The sequence below is a fragment of the Macaca nemestrina genome, chromosome 13 (genome assembly GCF_043159975.1).
Source record: "Macaca nemestrina isolate mMacNem1 chromosome 13, mMacNem.hap1, whole genome shotgun sequence".
Lineage (NCBI taxonomy): Eukaryota > Metazoa > Chordata > Mammalia > Primates > Cercopithecidae > Macaca > Macaca nemestrina.
In genome coordinates, this window is record NC_092137.1 from 20,261,929 (window position 1) to 20,285,853 (window position 23,925).

The 23,925-nt window shown below is 36.6% G+C and overlaps 1 protein-coding gene across 16 annotated transcripts in view; it reads right to left on the bottom strand.

Annotated features, from left to right (window-relative positions):
* LOC105479873 (pumilio RNA binding family member 2) overlaps window positions 1-23,925 on the bottom strand; it is a 105,206-nt gene that overhangs the window by 61,694 nt on the left and 19,587 nt on the right. For 9 of the 16 annotated variants that reach the window (XM_024792237.2, XM_024792235.2, XM_011738193.2 and 6 more), the window contains exons 2-7: window positions 20,650-20,718; window positions 11,822-11,930; window positions 4,622-4,809; window positions 3,884-4,053; window positions 685-955; window positions 342-435 (exon numbers count right to left, since the gene is read on the bottom strand). In XM_024792237.2, coding sequence (XP_024648005.1) covers window positions 342-435; window positions 685-955; window positions 3,884-4,053; window positions 4,622-4,809; window positions 11,822-11,930; window positions 20,650-20,700 — 883 coding nt within the window. In that variant the 5' untranslated portion in view covers window positions 20,701-20,718. Of the gene's footprint in view, window positions 1-341; window positions 436-684; window positions 956-3,883; window positions 4,054-4,621; window positions 4,810-9,899; window positions 9,972-11,810; window positions 11,931-15,417; window positions 15,440-18,658; window positions 18,733-19,595; window positions 19,721-20,649; window positions 20,719-23,925 lie in introns of those variants that run through there. The other 7 variants (XM_071076276.1, XM_024792236.2, XM_011738198.3 and 4 more) reach the window with 7 other exon arrangements.

Here is a 23,925-nt window from a genome sequence, read left to right on the forward strand (position 1 = left end):
AAAAATATTTTACGAAAAAATTTAAATGAACATACTGACTTGATAATGGACACAAATAACTAAATTTGAATTTCCAGGTGTTCGACTTTCTCAACTTCACATTGGAGAAAAACTTATGTGATGACAACTTTTATAAAATTACAGATTTTTATTTAATTTAACTAGTGATGCAAATAATAATCAGAAACAATTCCCTAGTTAATGAATACCTTTGTCATACAACCTATTACTTGTTGATCTCAGATGTTTCAAAAAGTAACAAAACCTCACCAATCAGTAAATGAGAAGTGAAACATCCTAGATATTTTAACAAGACTTTGGTCAAAATGACGAAGACTCACCTATATGTGGCTGCTGAGCTGCTGCTAATGCATATTGCTGCTGTTGAGCTGCAGTTAACTGCTGAACTGTTAGTGCATTAGTCCTCTGAAAGAGCTATTAGGGAAAATATTTAACACAAAGATTAGTGTCAAAATCTTTCATTTCTAATTAGAAATCTGAATAAAACATTTTAAACTTTTTTTTTTTTTTGGGGGGGAGCACTTTCTCAAATACAAGGACACTTTAATCAATAAAACATTTAGTACTCAAACACTCCTACCATTCTTTCAATGCCACATAGCACTTCAGGCTAAACCAGTATATAACTAAGAGGACCTTCTTAAAGAAAGAGCATGCTTTTACCTGCTGCTGGGAATTGTAGTCAAAAAGGCCTACAGTAGCTCCTGAAGAGTCCATTGGTACCTGATTACCAGGATAGTCAAACTGTAAGGATTCCAGACCAACTTGTTCCATGGCATCCAGATTCTGAGTTTCAGGATTTGAAAATTCTTCAACAAGTGGTTTATTAGCTGTAGGATTAGGAAGAGGCCCCAGTCCTTCTGAGGGATTAGTATTGGGGCCCAAGCGCTCAACTACTTCAGTTGGAGAGGCTTGACGACTTCCAGGAGTACGACTATATAAAGGAAATAGAAAAGCCTTATAAATAAAAGTAACAAGTCAAATGGTGAAATGGGAAAATAGAAAAATCATGAAGAACAAATGGTTATAAAATACAGTGAATAAGGCATTCTGGGTCACTATGCCATCTTATTGCATTTTTTTCTATTTAATATAACTTTCCTCTTAAGAGCTGGCATGATTTGAGGATTTTAAAAATATTATTAATGATTACTCTCTACAATCTGAATAACATAAAGATATAACGCAATTTTACAGATTAGAAAAACTGGCCAGTATCACAACTTAGGCTTATACTACCTGAAATCTCTGTCTCAAGTCATAGTCACAAACAGTGTATAAACAGCAGATTATTAAGTGGCAAATACGAAAAAGCTCAAAACCAAAACCTACTTACCATACTGCTGTCCTGCCCCGCCAACACATAATTTTGCCATAACATCCTGCTTAATAATACTTAAGAAAAAAATTTGGCCATAAGAGATCATTATGGTCTTCATTATTTAAGGGGCCAAAATGTGGGATGCAACAGGAAAAGGGTACCATACATGGTAAGTCAAAAGGCTGACTCCTGACTTTGTCTTTTAAATATGATTTTGAGCAAGCCATGTCATCTTTCAAGCAGCAGTTTTCTTACTTAAGAGATGACCTTTTGATTCCAACTAATAAGAACAAAAGAAACTATTTGTGAAAGTCCTCTATGAAAGCCCCCTAAAGACAATGTTTATTATACCAAATAGTTCAGTTGAAACCATCAGAAAGATATGGAAATGTATGACATTTATCAAAAATTAAGTATACACAGCAAGAAAAGGATCTTTCTACATAAAAAATAGAAAAAGGGACCTTACTACTATATGGCCTCCTTAATTTTCACAAGGAATTAATTAACACTGGACTAAATTTTAAGTACTGGCTTCTCTTTTTACTAACCACCTTCATGGTCTAAACTTACATTTCTAGCTCATGACCAATCCTCATTTATAGCTTATCTTATACATAAATATTTTATATAGGATCCTTTCCTTTGTAAGAAAGAGTTTATTGTTCAGAGTAACTATGCATTCAACAGGATATTCAAGCATGAGTACATTAAGTAAATGGCACTGTTCTACCTGGCTTTTAATGCCAGTTGCTACATCTATCTAACTCTTCCCAACTTCAGGTGGTCTGGATTCGAATAAATTTGCTAACATATAGTTTACAAAGCAATTTCTTGATTACAAGAATTGTTCTCTATAGGTATATAAGCAAACTTAACATTTCATTTAAACATCAACCATTTTGTCCTTGCAAAATCAGAAGATTTCAAACTCCTTTCCCTTTAAACCACACCTAATTTTGTATGTGAACATTCCAAAGGCTCATTTTTCATTTGGAACATATGGAAAGAAAAAACTAAAAGGATTTTCTTTAAAATCAGCCAATTTTTCTTTAAAAAAGTAAGTGTCCAATAGTTATGTTATTGATTTCTGTTATACTCCAATAATGTACATATTGATGACATATCAGTTAATGTAGAAATTAATGATGTGCTGGCATAGTGACCATATGACCACAGCTGTTTGTGTTAATACATTTTAACACTGTCAAGTAATAACTAATACTGTATCTAAAATAATTAGTAATTTAAAACACATATCTAAAACTTAATGGAATAAAATTAGAATGCTAATAAATGTAAAATCCACATTAATATTTCAGGGGAGAAGTATAACCTCTCACACAAAGTAACTCATATAAAACAAAAATAGAGGACATTATGAAAAAAAGTAATGCTATCAGTGGTGCTATTTTCTTGCTATAGTTAATGGTGTATTAACACTTCAATTATAAATGTATACTCTGAAGGGTTTATCATCAACTGAATTTTAAATGCATTTCCTTAACTAAAACTTAGATTAGGTAATAGTGAAGAACAAACTCAGAATAAAGTTCTAAATCTGAATAACATTAAATGTATTTCTTGTCAAAAGAGGTTTACTGGTTTTGGATGCTTTTTTGCACTCAGAACAGATAGAAATGGCACTGTTTTTAAGAAGCATTGTTACTTTGCTTTTGATAATAAAAGGCAATAAATGTAAAAGAATACCACCCACCATATACCTAATACTCTTTTATGTAAGATTCCACGGTCAGAGGACCTCAAAGAAACAGCTCATTTTCAGATACAGGCTCCAAAGCACCTCATTATTGAAATATTACAGAAAATCAATACAAAGAAACAATTCCCTAATATGTAGATAAAGGTACACTGTCTAATCTAAGACCAAAGGCTAAAGTACTTATTTAACTGCCATAAAAAGACAATAAAAAGCTACATAAAAAGACAACAAAAAGCTATAATATAAAAAATCATGAGCTTAAAGCTAACTTTTAAAAGTCTCTAATATGCTCCCCACTTGCGATTTGCAGGAATAATCTTAAGTATTAGCACAAACTCATATATTGTAAGAAAGATTACTACTCCTAAGCTAATTTTGTCTCCTCTTTTCTAAGATTAAAAGTTAAATGGGAGGCAGGGCATAAATACTCAGAAGGAAGAAAACTCCACTGAAAGGTGCTCAAAAGCACTCCCAAGAGGGAAAAAAAAAATCAGAGTAAACCTACACTTCACTAAAATTTAACAGAAAGGAAAAAGTTCAAATTTGGACTATTATATTAACAGAAAAGTAAGTGCAGCTTCTAACATTACTCCTTCAACAGAATGCACTGTTTCAGAGGCTGGTTTGAAGATTATTTTTTTTAAATGGTTCATAATCACAAATTTTCTTTATAGTAAAAAAATAAAATTTGTCCAGATTAACACAAAGTTCAAAGGAAATAAACCTAAATGATGAAAATGTCTAAATCAGTCACATCAACTAATAGTAGTAATCCCTAAAAAGATACGCTTTTCTTCTTGAGAAAGTTAAAATCTTACTTAAAATCTTTGCAATCGGCATCCATTCCATTTGGCAAACCTCTGCCATTTATTTTAGAATCATCATCATCTCCTTGTTTAAGATCTCTGTTTTGGTCCTCCTCAAATGGAGAAGCCTTGCCTTTTTGATCTCCTTTCTCAGGTCCATCTGTTTCAGCATCTCTAGTGCCCTGAGGAAAAAGAATCTGTTTGATTCTGAATATTTAATAGAACACAAAAATAAAAGGCACCATAAGGTGACCTAACACTACACTACAGTGCATGTAAACAATAAAAGCATTGAATCTTATTTAATTTAGTAGTCAATTAATTCATCAAAGGCCCAAAAATTGAGTACAAACTAGTTATTTATAACAGAAGGGCTAAGGCAACCTTAACTATAGCGGTGCTGGAAAAGCAGTTAACACCACAAACTAGATTAAAATAATGCGTAGAAGATTTTGTTTAGCTACTTTCACATCAAGCACTACCAGGAATAAGCAATTTTAATTTTGCAGATTATGTTTTAAAATTAGTATGATTTGACTTCTGTAACATGGTTCAAATCATACATATTTCCAATGGTTCTATCATTTCACCTTCTTCAAGTGGCTAAGAAGAAAAATAGCAATAATAGTTATAAAATTTCCCTTAGCTATAGGAAGGGCACAGAAAAATAAACTGAATTAAAAATAAAAAGTAATGTAACCAAATAACTCTCAAGCAAATATTAAATATTTCTTTATTCAAAATACTTACAAAATTTCCCTTCCTAAATCGAGAATCCAATTTATCAGCAGGAGAAGAACTTAATACATATTCTACCATGCTCACACCAAGGCCTCCACTTTCTGATCGCGGAGACAGTATTGCATTTACTTCACTGTTTCCATGAAAACCCTGTCCAGATCTTCTCTGTACCATAATAGGCTGGGACATTGAATGGTCTGTTTGGAAGAAAAAATACAATTACATACATGTACTTTTAAGTTAAACAAAATGTAGTTACACAAATTAATATACTGAAGAAAAATCAGCACATTGCTTTATTTTCAATGTTATTACTATAATCTTTAAAGTTCTTCATAGGACACAAACAAATGGAAGAACATTCCATGCTCATGGCTAGGAAGAATCAGTATTGTGAAAATGGCCCCACTACCCAAGGTAATTTATAGATTCAATGCTATCCCCATCAAGCTACCACTGACTTTCTTCATAAAATTAGATAAAACTACTTTAAATTTCATATGAAACCATAAAAGAGCCCATACAGCCAAGACAATCCTAAGCAAAAAGAACAAAGTTGGAGGCATCACGCTACCTGACTTCAAACTATACTACAAGGCTACAGTAACCAAAACAGCACGGTACTGGTACCAAAACAGATATATAGACCAATGGAACAGAACAGAGGCCTCAAAAATAACACATCTATAGCCATCTGATCTTTGACAAATCTGACAAAAACAAGAAATGGGGAAAGGATTCCCTATTTAATAAATGGTGCTAGGAAAATTGGCTAGCCATATGTAGAAAGCTGAAACTGGATCCCTTCCTTACAACTTATACAAAAATTAACTCAAGATGGATTAAAGACTTACATAACCCCAGAAGAAAACCTAGGCAATACCATTCAGGACGTAGGCATGGGCAAAGACTTCATGACTAAAACACCAAAAGCAATGGCAACAAAAGCCAAAATTGGCAAATGGGATCTAATTAAACTAACGAGCTTCTGCACAGCAAAATAAACTATCATCTGAGTGAACAGGCAGCCAACAGAATGGGGGAAAATTTTTGCAATCTATCCATTCAACAAAGGGCTAATACCCAGAATCTACAAAGAACTTAAATAAATTTGAAAGAAAAAAACACCCCATCAAAAAGTGGGTGAAAGATATAATCAGATACTTCTCAAAAGACATTTATGCAGCCAACAGATACATGAAAAAATGCTCATCACCACTGGTCATCAGAGAAATGCAAATCAAAACAACAATGAGAAACCATCTCACGCAAGTTAGAATGGCGAGCACTAAAAAGTCAGTAAACAACAGATGGTGGAGAGGATATGGAGAAATAGGAACGCTTTTACACTGTTGGTGGCAGTGTAAATGAGTTCAACCATTGTGGAAGACAGTGTGGCGATTCCTCAAGGATCTAGAACCAGAAATATCATTTGACTCAGTAATCTCATTACTGGGTATATACCCAAAGGATTACAAATCATGCTATTATAAAAACACATGCACATATATGTTTATTGCAGCAACCCAAATGTCCAGGAATAATAGGCTGGATAAAGAAAACGTGGCACACAGACACCATGGAATACTATGCAGCCATAAAAAAGGATGAGTTGATGTCCTTTGCAGGGACATGGATGAAGCTGGAAACCATCATTCTCAGCAAAATATCACAAGGACAGAAAACCCAACACTGCATGTTCTCACTCATAAGTAGGAGTTGAACAATGAGAACACATGGACCCAGGGAGGGGAACATCACACACCTGGGCCTGTTGGGGGTTGCGGGGCTGGAGGAGGGATAGCGTTAGAAGAAATACCTAATGTAAATGACGAGTTGATGGGTGCAGCAAACCAACATGGCACATGTATACCTATGTAATAAACCTGTGCTTTGTGCACGTGTACCCTAGAACTTAAAGTATAATAATAATAAAAAAAACATAAAAAATAAATAAAAAGCTCTCCATCTGGTTAAGACTAACTGGCTGGAGCACGTATCTTGAAAATACAGATGGAAAGAGCCATTTGGCAATAAACAGATAAAAACCTATGTTAAGAACAGTACAACCAAAAACGTCAATAAAGGTAGACACAGTACCCAAAAGATACTACCTGAAGGATCAGTTGCTTATAAACATCATTTTAAAAAGTTAACCTTCTTTTGACAATTTGTAACGATTCATAACATAAACCTTCAGGGATAAAACCTAGAAGAGGCTGGACAGCAGGGGCTCATACCTGTTATCCCAGCACTTCGGGAAGCTGAGGAGGATCACTTGGGCAGAGGAGTTTAAGACTAGCATGGGAAACATGGTGAGTTCCCATCTCTACCAAAAGTTTAAAAATTAGCCAAGCATGGCAGCACAGGTCTGTAGTCCCAGCTACTCAGGAGCTGAGAGCTGAGGTGGGAAGATTACTTGAACCCAGGAGGTTGAGGCTGCAGTGAGCCATGTTCACACCACTGAACTCCGCTCTGGGTGACAGAGTGAGATTCTGTCTCAAAAAAAAAAAAAAAAAAAAAAAATTCCAGAGGCAGTCACTCACTCCTGTAATCAGTACTTTGGGAGACTGAGGCAGGTGGACTGCTTGAGCTCAGGAGTTCAAGACCAGCCTGGACAAAAAGGCGAAACCCCATCTCTACTGAGAATACAAAAATTAGCTGGACATGGTGACAGGCACTTAATAGTCCCAGCTACTAAGGAGGCTGATGAGGTGAAAGGATTGCCTGAGCCAGGGAGGTCAAGGCTTTGGTGGGCCTTGATTGTGCCACTGCACTCCAGCCTGGGTAACACAGGAGACTCTGCTCCTCACTGCAAATAAACAAATTAAAATAATAAAATAAAATAAACTTTCAATTTGGCAGAAACACTTCTCAAGTTCACAGTTATGCACTGGATAGAACAGAACTCATGACTGTAACGCTATAATCACAAATGAGTAAGTCCGGAAAAATCAGTAATACTACAGAATTTTCTATTCTTGGTTTAAAAAAAACTAAATTATCTTCTAGCTTAAAAGTTTTCCATTTATTTTAAAACAAAATTATTCATTTGATATATTTTTTTCTCCATACTTTTGGAATGAAAAGTAAAGGTAGTATTTAAGATCTGAGAGTTAATGGAATACAAATACAGTAACACATTTGAGGCAACATTCAAACAGTTTTTGCTGGAAACTTTTTTGAAAGAACCCATAAGCTACCAGCTACCTCTGGATTGTTTGTGACAGGTATAACACTCAATATTTAAACTACTGAGGCTGAAATTTCATACTGGTAGCCAGTCATCATTTTATTAACTGTAATAATTTTGAAATGATTGCCATGTTTGTTAAACCAACAAAACATTTCCATTTCAGTATCTGCATCCATAAGAGATTAGTCATTATATCCTCTCTTTCAATCATTCATCCATTCATTATACAGTTGAAATATTGATTCATTCTCTTGTATGCTAAGCAATGACCTATATCTGAGGAATCCGAGAACAAAACAGTCTGTTCTCAAGAGTATAGGTTTAATAAAAGGCAATTAGAATAGAATAAAAGAGCTTCAACCAAAATATAATCCATGACACCATGAGATCTGAAAGATGGGCATTCAAGTCCAACAGAGCTTTAAGTAAAAAGTAAAATTTAAGAAAAAAAAAAAAGCAAAAATAAGAAAGATGGGCATCAATCCTTCTAAGTCTTAGAATCAATGCCACCAAAGGAAGTGTGCTTCCTTTTTTTTTTTTTTTGGTGGGAAGGTGCAGGGTCTTACTATATTGCCCAGCTGGTCTCAAACTCGTGGCCTCAAGCATCTGCCAGCCTTGATCTCCTAAAGTGCTGTAATTACAGATGTAAGTGATATTTCAGCTGATAATGAAGGGTTAAAAAAAGGTAACCAATGGGGAGGTGGGAGTGACAGGACATTTCAGTTACAGAAACCAGAAAGTTCAAATGCCAAGAAGTGCTGGAGAACATAATGAACTTGATAATCACAAGTAATGTAGTTCTGCTGAGAGGGAGTATGTCAAGTCTCCTGCAGTCATAGAAAGAGACTCTCTTAGAAAGACAATTCCTTGAGAACAAGAAGGTGTTATGCATATTTCTATGTGTCTGGCATTCAATAAATGTTCGCTAGGTAAACAAAATTCCATTCATTTCTAATTTTCTCATGGTTTCTAGTAAAAGACAAACACTCATCTTCAAAATGTTATGAGAGTTGGGAGAAGAGGGGCACAAAAAATTGAAATCATAAATTTCACGGTTTCCCTATCATCTATCTTCAAATAATCTCTCTTTGTCATGCTGTGCTCAGGATGCTTTGCTTTTCAACACCTCAAAAAATCTTTGGTTGGCTGGGCACAGTGGCTCATGCCTTTAATCACAGCACTTTGGGAGGCTAAGGCAGGCAGATTGTTTGAGCTCCTCAGGAGTTCGAGACCAGCCTCGGCAACATGGTGAAACCCCATCTCTACCAAAAATATAAAAATTAGCCAGCCTTATAAGCTGGTCTTAGGGAAAAAAAAGAAGATAAAAGATTTTTAAAATCTTTGGTTCTCATTCTGGTAAGTAAGTTGTGCATTCAACTTTCAAATCATGTCCATCAACCAAGTTATCAAGCACACATGCTCTCAGCAAGAAATATGCCTTTTGTAGCAAAGATATATCCCAGTCCAAATTACTAAATATTTAAAATTATGAGTCTAACCTAATATAGGTTAATTCTAATTCAGAAAAATAAAGGACAAGGGACCCTTGAGGACAAGCGTCATGTCATTTATCTTTATATTCTCCAAACCTGGCATATTATGCATCACATATTAGTTGAACTCAAAGGAAATTTACAATATTTTAAGAAAATTTCTGTCTAAATTACTTGTTGCCAACATTTGCAACCTACTTTGTTGAAATCACCACATTTTCCAGACCTTAACCTTTTAGATTTTAGCTTTTTGGCAATTATTTTAACAGTAATGAAATGAAACACCATATAGAAGCATTAAATCTTCTAATATATTTTCATGATTTAGAGAATAAGAAAATATCTCGTGATTAATACTGAAAAAATAATGATAATTGGGTAATCATCATGCAAAACTTGTTTTTATTATTACTTTGGTCATTCTGCAGAGCTTAAGCAAACTGTATTAACTTAAATAAAAAAAGGAAAATATTTGTAAAATACATGATCTAGCTGGATGCCTCTCAGATTTTACTAACTGGAAACATTTTAAAATATAATCAGTAAAAAGATATGCTAACTACTTTAACACAACTATGGGCCGAACAAGGTGGCTCACGCCTGAGGCAGGAGGATCACTTGAAGGCAGAAATTCCGAGACCAGCCTGGGCAACATAGTGAGACCCCATCTCTAAAAAAAAAAAAAAAAAAAAAAAAGTTTTAAAAACTAGCCAGACCTGGCCAGGCATGATGGCTCATGCCCTAATCCCAGCACTTTGGGAGGCTGAGGTGGGCAGATCACCTGAGGTAAGATTTCAAGACCAGCCTGGCCAACATGGTGAAACCCCGTCTCTACTAAAAATATGAAAATTAGCAGGGTGTGGTGGCAGGTACCTATTATCCCAGCTACTCAGGAGGCTGAGGCAGGAGAATCACTTGAACCTCGGAGGCGGAGTTTGCAGTGAGCCAAGATTGGGCCACTGCACTCCAGCCTGGGCGACAGAATGAGACTTCGTCTCAGGGAAAAAAAAATAAAGAAAAATTAGCCAGATGTGATGGTGTGAGCCTGTAGTCCTAGCTACTCGGGAGGAGGACGTGGAAGGATCTTTTTGGCCCAAAAGTTTGAGACAGCAGCGAGCTAAGATCGTGCCACTGCACACCAGCCTAGGCAACAGAGCAACACCCTCTTAAAAAGAAAAAAAAGCATTTAACTATGATCTTTAATTTGCCAACACTGTCACTCCTGCATGTTACACTCCTTATACACCAGCTAATTTTCCCTTAACAGTTTCTTAGACCTAAGCCTCTCCCCATTACTTATGAAGTCGAAATCAAAACATTTAAAGATCTGCTCCCTTTCTGGGAGCTCTATCTTACCAAGACAGTCTACTACTTCCTTCCTGGGTGTGGCAGATATCTAATAAAGCTAGGCTGACCTGCAATTAAATAAATCAGTCACGATCATCTAGCACAAATTAAGACTAAAAATTTCTATGGTTAATCTATCCTCCATTTTAAATGAAAATTCAGAATTTTATTATTTTTAAACTTTTATTCTAGATTCGGGGGGGTACATGTGCAGGTTTGTTATATAGGTAAATTCATGTCACAGGGGTTTGGTGTACAGATTATTTCATTACTCAGGTACTAAAAATAGTACCTGACAGGTATTTTTTCTGATCCTCTCCCTCCATCCTCTACTCTCAAGGAAGACTCCATGTCGGTTGTTCTCCTCTTTGTGTCCCTGTGTTCTTGTTATTTAGCTCCCATCTAATAAGTGAGAACAAGCGGTATTTGATTTTCTGTTCCTTTGTTAGTTTGCTAAAGGTAATGGTCTCCAGCCCCATCCATGTTGCTGCAAAGGACATTATCTCACAACTTTTTTTCATGGCTGCGTAGTGTTCCATGGTGCATATGTACCAGATTTTCTTTATCCAGCCTACTGTTGATGGCCATTTAGATTTTTCCATGGTTTTGCTATTATGGAATAGTGCTGCTACGAACATACACGTGTGTGTCTTATGGTAGCACAATTTATATTCCTTGGGTATATACCCAAAAATGGGATTGCTGAATTGAATAATCTTGTTTTTACTTCTCTGAGGAATTGACACAATGCTTTCCACAATGGCTGAACTAATTTACATTCCCACTACTAGTGTATAAGTGGTCCTTTTTCACCACATACTCACGAGCATCTTGTTTTTTAATAGCCACAGAATTTTACGATCAATTAAAAAAAAAACCCTTAATAAAATCTTACTGTGACAAATACTTCTAAAATTACATTTCTTAGCTGCCATTAAGAAAATGTGCATAGGGCTGGGTGTGGTGGCTCACGCCTATAATCTCAGCACTTTGGGAGGCCAAGGCAGGAGAATTTCATGAGCCCAGTTATTTGAGACCAGCCTGGGCAACACAGCGAAACTCTACAAAAATGCAAAAATTTGGAGACTCTGTCTGGAAAAAAAAAAAAAAAAAAAGGTGCATATGACTTATAAAATGCTAAATATATTCATAATTCATATACCAGTAACTTACGAGAAGTTCCCCATGCAGTCTCTCTCCATTCATCATCCCCAAGAAATATGCCTTTTTGTCCATCTTTTGTTGAATCATCAGGTTCCCAAAACTTTTTGGTAGGCAAAAGCTATTTGGAGGAAAAATTATAGTTATTCTAATTACAAAGAATTAACATATAAGAAGTCTCAAACATATCAATTCTATGGATACATTAGTTTTCAATGCTAACGAAAATTCAGAATGACCTATTTTCTAAGTTGTTTTGTTGATAGTAAATTAACTCCCCACTTATTTTTGTGTGCTGGTGTTAATAATTCTAGACCTTAAACAAAAATCAAAATCTACTTCTGACTTTTTTCACTTTCCATACATTTTTATTACAATGTAAATTTATTCAAAAGGCTTATTAAATTTCTTACTCAATAACAGATTTAATAATCACATCCATAGGAATGATTAAACTTTTTCCTTCACTTCCACATCTTCTCCCTAGACCACCTCCTATCGTATCTTCCAGAATAGAAAATATTTTTTCATTCTTAACTCAGTTATTCAATGGAAGTGAATTTCACACCTCTTACTAGCTGCTGAGTACTGTCAATCCCATAACAAAAAGCTATGGATGGTAGAAAACATGCATAGAAAAGAAACAATCTCAAGGCCCTGTGCTCTATCCAATACAGTGACATGCATAGCACATAAAAATTGCATTGCTACAATCATTCATTGATTATTCAAAATGAACATTTTGGGCAATTCTTATTCTTTAATATTCATTCATATCTCCCTACTGTCCCTGACGCTTAGGAGGTGGCCAACTTGGATATGTTTGTTTGAAAAGAACACACTGGTTTTCTTGAGAAGTGAGAAGTGCACTTAGCATTTTAAAGCAGCATTCATAAGACACCATCACTCTCAACCCTTAATTAGGTGCCCAGTCTTTTCAGTGCTAACAATAAAACCTGTGTATACTTCTATTAAACTTATCACACTCAATTACCTGTATGTTTACCTCTTAAGGGCACGGTCTGCTCATCTTCAGAGAGCTTACAAACATATAAACTTAGAACTCGGTAATACCTGAAATAGGTCTAAGATAAGATGTGTGTGTTTGTGTGTGTGACGTAGTAAACCATCAATAAAGGCAAAACTTGAGAAAATGCACAGTGTGTAGAATAGGGTGTAAGATGAAACATGTGGCAAGGTCAAAAGTTGATGCTAGCAAACCTAACAGATGCCGGCAGATCAGATTATGAGGACCCTTAAAGACATGCTAAGGAAGTTAGATGTTCTACTGAAGCAACAGGGAACAGAGAAGAGTTAGCAAGGGTAACACTAGGTATTACAAAAAACTCAAGTTGTAAGTTTTAAGAATAACAAATAGAACAAGGAGATCAATTTTGGCAATTTATAATAAGAGGGCCAAGAGAGCAAGAACTAAAAGAGGGTACTGGGTCAGACACAGTGGCTCACACCTGTAATCTCAGCACTTTGGGAGGCCTAAGCAGGTGGATCACGAGGTCAGGAGTTCAAGACCAGCCTGGCCAAGATGGTGAAACCCTGTCTCTACTAAAAATACAAAAATTAGCCGGGAGTGTTGGCCGGCACCTGTAATCCCGGCTACTCGGAAGGCTGGGGCAGAGAAGTGCTTGAACCCGGGAGGCAGAGGCTGCGCCTCTGCACTCCAGCCTGGGTGACAGAGTAAGATTCTGTCTCAAAAAACAAACAAAAAAGAGGGTACTGGCAGAGAAAGCTGAGAAAATAAAATGGATCTGACAGACACCTTGGAGTCAAAAGGATCCGAATACAAACGGTGGGGAAGGTAAGTAAAAAGAATAACCTGTTTAATAACTTAACAGGTAAAAAGGTAAATGGCAGTGCTATTGACCAAAATAGGAAAACAACAACAAACCAGGAGAAGCAGCTTTAAAGAGAAGAGAAAATATCCAATGTGGGCATGTTCCTGAACTACAGATCTTTTGCTCAACTAAATTAAACTTAAAGTTTTAATTTTAAAATGTTAATTAAAATGTTTAATGTAAATGTTTTAATTTAAAAAAAAAAGAACTCCATTTTTTAAAAAAAGTTTTTAAATGGTAGGATGGCCCTGGGCTGTAAATGATTTGAATTTATGAAGAGCAGACATTTTAAACAAAAATCTGCTCTAATAAAGATCCCAGTAAGTAAACTATAACCTCTATTCCTTCTATTTTAAAAATCTCACCATAAAAGATTCACGTAAATATTCAACAAAACATAAACCTAATAATATGAATACTAAAGCACGATACTTGATGTATTTAAATAACTGAACATTCATAGTTAAAACCCAAGTTAATCCCTTAAAAATACTGTATAAATATGCCATTCCAAGCAGATGAAAATAATTCCTGAAAGAATAAAGCAATGCTTTTATCCCATACTTCATGAAGAAAAATGTCTCAGTATCAAAATAAGAATAACAAATAAGTAATCTAAAATAAAGTTGTAACAACTAATAAAGCATTTATCCCAGACACAGAAGTGGCTAAAACAGACTAATCTTATGAGGTAGTAAAAGTAACAGCACCCCTTTGAGACGATTCTAAAGTCTTTTGGGATTAAAGTTCTGGGAGTTCTTTCACAGATCACTGTTTTAAAAATGCAAACTGCAGTGCGCACCTGTAGTCCCAGCTACTCAGGAGGCTGAGGCAAGAGAATCGACTGAACTTGGGAGGCTGAGGTTGCAGTGAGCTGAGATTGTGCCACTGCACTCCAGCCTGGCGACAGAGCGAGATTCCGTCCCAAAAAAAAAAAAGGCAAATTGCATACCTAGGCGGGGAGGGGGGGAAGTAGGGAGTCTGTAAACCACTTACCAAGTGTGTCTACCATGGCCAAGCACTATACTATGAGTACATTCATTTTCTTTTTTTTTTTTTTTTGAGACGGAGTCTCGCTCTGTCGCCCGGGCTGGAGTGCAGTGGCCGGATCTCAGCTCACTGCAAGCTCCGCCTCCCGGGTTCCCGCCATTCTCCTGCCTCAGCCTCCCGAGTAGCTGGGACTACAGGCGCCCGCCACCTCGCCCGGCTAGTTTTTTGTAGTTTTTAGTAGAGACGGGGTTTCACTGTGTTAGCCAGGATGGTCTCGATCTCCTGACCTCGTGATCCGCCCGTCTCGGCCTCCCAAAGTGCTGGGATTACAGGCTTGAGCCACCGCGCCCGACCGAGTACATTCATTTTCAAACATTTAGTAAGTTTTTACGCACAGGAAAATTTAATAGTTGAAATTAACACTCTACCAAAGGCCTTCACTGATATTCTAAAAACTATTTGCTCTGACAGTTAAGATACTGATTCAAATACTTTTAGGGGATCTACTAGCCGGTGACTAAGAACAGGTTAAATGAACTACATGTAGGGGAAGGCAACAATTCAGAATAGATCAGTCAAAGGGGGGGAAAAAAAAGGTTAAACAATGCATTGATTAGAAAAGCAATAAAAATAGGAGATTTGCCCCTGGAGAGTCTTTTACTGTAGTAGAAATAGCAACCATACAACATTACAGAAAACAAAATTAAGAAACGGTTAAGATCTATAAAATATGTTATCCAATACCACTTCATATTAGTTCCCTACTTCACAAATTCTAAAGGAAGGTCAGGCAACTCAGTGTTTCTTATCAATCTGTTCTTCTATCCTAACTCCAATGTTTGAGTGAAATACAGTGTCTTTTCCTTCAAAAGTATGTATGGCTTGCTTTCTCCATTTCCAAAGAAATCAATCAGCACCCAGGCATACTGCATCAAAAACAAAACAAAACAAAACAAAAAATCAAACTCCCACTCGGGCATTTACATAAGTACACCTATACCTCAGACTTTTTAAATTGTTATGGAAAACCCTTAAACCAACCAAATAAACATAATCCCAAGACTTAAAAGGATTTAAAATGTAAATTATGTTTTAAATTATTTATATAACTTATCATCCCAAATGGGATATTTCTGCGAAAAGAGATGCTATTAATAATTATGCCGTGAGAAGATACAGATCTGAGCTGTCCTGGGCAAATCAGAATGTAAAGTCACTCTACTTATAATGGAAGCTCAAAAGAGGTAAGAACAGATCCTCAAAACTAAGTTGTAGCAGGGAGCAGAGACTCATGCCTGTAATCCCAGCATTGTGGGAGATATGAAGATAATTTGAGCCCAGGAGCTAGAGACCAGCCTGGCCAACACTGTGAGACCCTGTCTCTTTTTAAAAATAAAATAATTATAAATAAATAAATATAAAATAAATTAGCCAGGTGTGGTGGCATGTACCTCTAGTCCCAGCTACTTAGGAGGCTGAGACAGGAGGAAAGAATGAGCCTGGGAGGTTGACACTGCAGTGAGCTATAATTTAGCTGAGGCAGGCAGACTGCTTGAGCTCAGGAGTTCGAGACCAGCCTAGGCAACATGGCAAAACTCTGTCTCTACAAAAAATATAAAAATTAGCCAGGCGTGGTGGCGTGCACCTGTAGTCCCAGATACCGGGGAGGCGGATATGGGAGGATCACTTGAGCCCAGGAGTCAGAGGTTGCAGTAAGTTGAGACGATGCCACTACACTCCAGCTTGGGCCACAGAGCAAGATCCTATCTCCAAAACAAAAAACAAACCAAACAAACAACAACAAATGGAACATAGAGAACATAGAGAACAAAACACAAAGTAACTCCATAGAACACAAAAATGGTGCTTTTCCAAACTTTAATCTTTTCTGTTAATAAAAGATATTAACATTTTTATTTTCTCAACTCATACCACTTCCCCAAATCCTTGGTATCAACAGCAAACATTACTAAATATCGTCACTTCCAACAGGAAGTAGTACTGTAAACACTCAAAACTTCTCTGAGTTCAAACTGCTCTTCAAGTACTATTATGTGGCCTTGGACTAGTTTTAATGAACCTTTTCTGAGCTTCAGTCTCCTCATCTGTAAACTGCTTAGAATGACATCTAGGGCCAGGTGCAGTGGCTCACGCCTGTAATCCTAGCACTTTGGGAGGCCAAGGCGGGCAGATCACGAGGTCAGGAGATTGAGACCACCCTGGCTAACACAATGAAACCCTGTCTCTATTAAAAATACACAAAATTAGCCAGGCGTAGAGGCACGCGCTTGTAGTCCCAGCTACTCGGGAGGCTGAGGTAGAAGAATCACTTGAACCTGGGAGGTGGAGGTTGCAGTGAGCCGAGATCACGCCACTGCACTCCAGCCTAGGCAACAGAGCGAGACTCCATCTCCAAAAAAAAAGAATGACATGTAGTACATAGCAGACACATAAATATTAGGTATCTTCACTACCAACAGTATGAATTCTTTAATGTTATCAAACACGACTTAACTTACTGACACACAACATTCAACTGATTATTTCAAATATTATATTATTCACTATAACAATTTTGTCTATAGCTGTTTGACTTCTTTTCTCTTGAGTTGGTTTGACTACCCTAGGGGGATGATGAAAGCCCACTACTTAGAAAGAACAGTTTACTACTATAGTCACATTTTGCATAAGGAAAACTGACCAAGGTTACATACACAGCTAGCAAATGTTAACAATGGGATTTGAACCCATATCTATCTACTTAATTCTAAGGCCCTTCTCTTCATACTTAACTACCATAAAAGATAGTTCTTTTCAATCATATTTTAATTCATCATGATTTCTGAAAATTTCCAGTATTATTCTACAGATATAGACTAGCAAAAAAAAAAGAAAAAAGAATCCAGTATTACATCACCACTGGGAATAAAAAAAAATAAAAAGGCTTAAAATATTATCATAATATTCTTCCTATTACAGTGGGTAAATTTTAAGATAGAATTGTTTAGAGATTATGTAGACAAACTATGATCAGCTATTTAAACACTATTTGAAATGGCTGGTTTCCATTCCAGTTATCCCTAAGAACTTAGATTAAAATAAGAGCATTTGAGAGATGTATGTGATTCATACAAAAGGTTATTTTTATTACTATTTTTAAAGTCAGTCAGTCTTACTCAAGGTCATAACACTAGTGAGAGATCTGAGAGAAAACACAAGTCTCCTTACTCGCCTACCTAGTAAGTCTTCAACTTCACCACACTACATAGAATCTTAGCACACAGGCTTTCTTTAATGCTTTCTTTATATATTAGTGTGTTGCAAAGACAGGAGAAAGCACTGTTTATCATACTAAGCTATAAAGACATTCTCAAAATAAAAGACATTAATTCAGTGATTTAAAGTTAGATTCTGGATTTTTTGAAGAATATCAGACAGGGCCCTCTTTTCTGTTATTTAAAAAACAAGCAGAAACCCAGCTATATGTGCCCCCAACAACCTAGAGAAGCTAATAGTTATGAGCCTATGCAGTGTGTCTGACTTTACACTAATAAAGCAGGGTTCAATCCCCTATAGATTAGTTTTGCTCTTTTTAAGGCACATGACATAAAATGCAAATCAGTAGGTCTTTCGACAGAAACACAGTATCAGTGTAAAAACAGACAGGGTAAGTTTACGAATACGTGAGTATAAATCTGCTCTTATTTCTGGATGCCTTCTGATGATGGCTCAGTAAAGACATCATGATCTATAAAACAGTAAATTTGAAATTAGTCCTATATGTAGATGCAACACTTTGTACATTAGAGATTTACAAAACTTAAGACATAGTAAGCAAAAACTATTTTTAAAGAAAGTCAAGACGAGGGCAATCTATTTTAAAAAGAGTTTTGCATTAAAAAGAAAAAAGTATTTTTAGAAAACTCAAGAGCCAGAAACTCAAGGCTGCTTTTAATTTACTCCAATGAATGAATTCTGGGATATTAAAAAAACAAAAAAACCTCACCTGTCAGGAAAGGAGGAGAAGACTGGTGAGAGAGAGACAGGCAAAGAAGGAAATCCCAGAAGGTTCCCTGCTGCCTGTGAGATGAGGAAAGATAGAAAGGCTTGTGGGAGAGAGAACCCAGAGACAGAAATCTCAGTAGGTTTTTCTTAGCTATCTCTGAGGTGACAGTATTAGTGCTTAAACTGCTAAGAAATAAAACTAATGAGAACATCTTATTTTAAAAAATATTTTTACTGGATGAAGGTTACACAGATACACTGACATGCTGCTATCCACCAGGTAGCAGGAAGTCTAAACCCTGGTCACTTTTACTCTGCATATCTGACATGCCCAATAAAAAGTCTGGATTTAAGCTTTTTTCTCTTAATGTACCATTCAACCAAGCTACTCTTTTCTAAAAACCTCAGATATCCTTCCTCCATCCCCCAAATAACTAAACTCTTTCAACCACTGTTTCTGATTATGACATTTTTTTGCTCTGCAAAGCTAACTTTAGAATTACTAAATATTTAGAGAGTGAAAAAACACCAGTTTGAAAACACATACAATATACATCTAAGAAGTGATACAGGGAGTCTAAAATTAATGTAGGGGTACGACTCTCTTGTTCTTAAAGAATTATCGGCAAGTTCAAGTTTGTCACAGACAAGAAGGTTGAAGCACTGTTCAACCCTGCTTTTAACATATGTTATTCTGCTTTTTAAAGACCAAAGAAAACTAGTGGCCAGGAAAGAATAAAAGCTCTTCTCATCTGCCTCTTATTTGCCAATAGCATAAATAATGCCTAACCAGATATTGCACTGCAGTGAAGCTATAGATTTTGTTCAACAAAAAAAATCCAATTTCTTCAATTTTTCTTAGGGCTGAGAATTTTACCTTATGCACTGGTCTAACAAGTTTATTTTGGCAATACTTAAGCTTAAGCACCTTAACTCACCCTTAAATCAGTCCTTTGAAAATGACATACTCTTTGGAAAACGCTGTTCTGAAGAAGGGGAGGGTTAGCTAGCTGCAGGGTGCCCTCTTGTGGCCCAAAGGAGAGACTTGGACTCTTTTCTGCATCTGAAGAGCACAGCATTGGATGGAGTGAGTCTCATGAAGGTCTCTATTCTACCAAGGTAAAATAATCTCCAGGAGCAAGCAGTTAATTACACATCTTAGGTCTGTTCACTGTTATCTTCTATTATCAAAGTCTATGTTAGTAGTACAGAACATGACAAAATACAGATGTCACCACAAGAGTTTCCATAATCAAAGTTCTCTAAGTATTCATTAGCTATATGAAAAACTAAGTATTTGATGCCTTAAAATATGTAATGATGAGGTTAACTTTGGTGCCCCAAAGAAAAACACAGATTAACAAGAATGATAAAATCTATTAAGAAATGCAAAGTGTCTACTATGCTAGGCATTCAAAGCTAATAATTTATAGGGGAGACAAGTGTAAAACAAACTGTAACCAGCAATATAATAAAAGACTGTATAAAGAACTAGAAGTCAGATGAAGTGCTTGATTCTATGGCAGATAGCAACTAGACAATAGATACATCACAGCTGAGTCTTGTAGAAGATTAGAAGTTTGTTAAGTAAACAGTTTTGGGTGAACAAGAGATTTTTGGAAGGGAGAATAGTAAAACAAGTATGACTAAAGTAAACACAGCATACATATATAAAACAGCAGAACAAGGCTAGATTTTTTTTTTTGAGCAAAGCTAATTACAGTTCATTACTGAAATATAAGAAATTATCTCACCAAGTCAATCAAATCACCTAGACACAAATAATCACACTAAAAATTACTGCTAAAAGTTTTTTTTTTTTTTAAAGCCAAAATCACAATAGAATTGTACAATCTGAAATTTAAACCCCTCCACATAGTTTGGAAGATATGACCACTATTTCCAGGAAGGTTGATGGTTAAAAAAACAAATTAAGTTCCAATGGCTCAAAATAAAGTGAGGTGTAAGTTCTTAGTATTTGTAAACATTTACCTCTCCCATTCCCCGAGATTCTAACGCAAGAGCTTGAAAATCATGATTCATTTCATCCACAGATCAAACCTGTTGAATAACAAAAACAAAAATTAGTACAAAGAAATGTTTAAACAGACTTCTTCAACTATTTTATTATATTGCTGTTATGACTAATATTAGCATGATCTGAGAAAGGGAAGCACTGATTTCTCTATGGAGACAGGTTTTCTCACAGTTCATGACAGCAACCTACCTTAAAACCTATGGAAAAACATGAGGTCAAGGGTTCTTGAATTATTCTGTGTGCCAACAACTATGTGAAGGCAATAAAAAACAATTAAAGCCCAGAAACTGGAGAATAGTCTACCCTTTAAAGAAAGGAGTAGCACAGAGTAAGATTTTTTGTTTGGTTGTTGTTGTTTCTTTTTTTAAATGGCATTTCTGCCTGAGGGAAGGCCTGGATGTGGAAGAAGGGTCCTTAAGAACCCAGCCTTAATGGCCTGAAGAAATCAAAGGACAGAGTCTGGAGCAACCAGAGCTGCTGGAAAGTAAGGAAGGGAATCCCAGAGAGGACACACCATGTCCCGTGTATAAATTACACCGGGATTTTTAGATGACACCTGAACTGCACATATGTGAGACAGACTCCAAGGAGCTCACTTAAGGCTAAAAGAACTGAGCAGAAATTTCTACTGCTGACCACCACAAAAGTCACAGAAATTTGGAGGTTGAGTCCCAACAAAACCCAGCATTCGGCTAGGTGTGGTGGCTCATGACTATAACCCCAGCACTTTGGAAGACCAAGGTGGGTGGATAACTGGAGGTCAGGAGTTTGAGACCAGCCTGGCCAATATGGTGAAACCCCGCATCTACCAAAAACACAAAAAAATTAGCTGGGTGCAGTGGCACGCGCCTGTAGTCTCAGCTACTTGGGAGGCAGAAGAATTACTTCAACCTGGAACACAGAGGTTACAGTGAGCAAAAAAAAAAAAAAAAAACCAAACACACACACACACACCCTCCATATTCTCCAAAGAAACAACAGAATCTAGAGCATCTTCAATACATTAATCATGAAGTCTGGAATACAATCTGCAATTACTAGACAGGTGAGAAAAAAGGAAAATGTGACCTAATGGAAAAAGTCAATTAATAAAGAACCACTCCAAGATGACCCAGGTTAGAATTAGCAGACAGGAATCCTAAAGCAACTACCATAGCTGTGTTCAAAGATATAAAGATAAATATCCTCCTAAAGAATGAACAAATGCAAAACTTCAGCAGAGAAAGAAAAACTACAAAAATAACCAATTCTAAAACTGAAGAAAATATTTTAAAATTACACTGGATGCACTTAGCAGATTGTAAAATAACAAAAGAAAGGGTCAATGAACTTGAAAATGTATCAACAAGATTTCTAATTTGAAGAATGGGAAAATAGTGGGAAAAAAATGAACAGAGCTTCAGTGACCTATAGAATGTCAAAGCCAAATAAAACAGAGATGACTCTCTAAATTGAAAATGCTGTATTTAGGAAGCAAGAATCTAATTTAGGTGCAGTGGCTCATGTCTATAACCCCAGTACTTTGGGAGGCCAAGGTGGGTGGATTATTTGAGCCCAGGAGTTAAGAGATCAGCCTGGGCAACATGGCGAGACTCCATTTTTACAAGAAATTTCAAAATTAGCTTTGCACACGTTGGTGCATGCCTGTGGGCCCAGCTACTTGGGAGGCTAAGGTGGGAATATCGCTTGAGCCTGGGAAGTCAAGGCTACAGCCGTAAGCCATAATTGTGCCACTGTACTCCAGCCTGTGTGACAGAGCAAGACCCTGTCTCAAAAAAAAAAAAAAAAAAAAAAAAAAAAAAAAGACCTTATGTTCTCCATATGGTCCTATTTGGTCATAGGTAAAAACAATGTCTCTACAAAAAATACAAAAATCAGCCTGCTATGGCAGGGCATGCCTATGGCCATAGCTACTTGGGAGGCTGAGTCCCAAGCAGGATCGCCTGAAGTCCAGGAAGTCAAGGCTACAATGAGCCGTTGAGTGTGCCACTGCACTCCTGCATGGGTAACAGAATGCAAGTCCCCCCGTCTCAAAAAAATAAAAAATTAAAAAAAGGAAAATAATGTAATTTGGAGCATATGTATACACACTGGATGGTCCTGGGTATGTTTGAAGAACAAAGAGAAGACTGTAAGTTATTAGAGAAACGTTACAGACTGTTTTGACAGATTGGTACCAGAGCAGCTCTTGAGAACTGGCAAGCTCTGACTAGATGAAGCGGGTCTCAGAGTAGTGGCAAGTTGCTTCCGGTGCTACTAGGTAAAACAGGTCTCAGGGTTACAGTGGGCCATTTCTATAGCTGGAAATTAAATTTTCTTGTTGAAAATTTAATTTTTTGATCAGATGTTAAGTGCTCAAGTGCCTTTTTCCTCTGGACCCTAGATTCTGATTTAGTTGGGTGTTACAAGAATGACCTAATGTATAATTTTCACATGAATAATACCAAAAAGTACAACTTACATGTAACTGGAGTTCCAGGAATGAACAGGGTGGTAAAAATATTGAAGAAAACAATGGCCAGAATCCCCCCAAATTTGGTGAGAGTCAAATTTACAGATTCAAGAAATCCCGTGAACACGAGGATAGATAAGAAAGAACAAACAATTCTACACCTACACTCATTATAAAAACACTGAAAATCAAAGATAAAAAGTCCTGAAGATTGCCAGAAAAAAAACAACACATTACATAGAGAGGAACAATGATATATGAATGACTGCTAACTTGGAACCAGAAATAACGGGGCCCAGAACATAAAGGACAAGATTTTAAAGTGCTGAAAGGAGTGCCAATCCAGACTTTTACACCTGGTGAAAATACCATCTTAGAATAAAGGCTGAAACTGTAATACTGTAAAATGTATTTTTGGCCTTTGTCCATTTCCTGGCAAAAAGCTCCTAAAACCCCTGGAATTGCTGGAGTAATGAGTGTCTTCTGCATGCTAATGAGCTGACTGACTGGGGGCTGGTTGCCAGGGGAACCATCCTTTTGATTAGAGAGTTTGAACTTTCACTTCCCCCTCCCGCTTCCAGAGAGTGACTGAAAACTTAGTTATCACCAAGGATTTTAATGCCTATGTAATGAGGTGAGGCTTCTGCAAAATTCCAAAATGTCTGAATTCTGCGAGCTTACAGATAGCTGAACTCTTGGAGGTTCCTGGAGAGTGGCCTGCCCCATTCTCCCAAACCTCATCCTAATGCATCTCTTCCATCTGGCTATTCTCAACGGT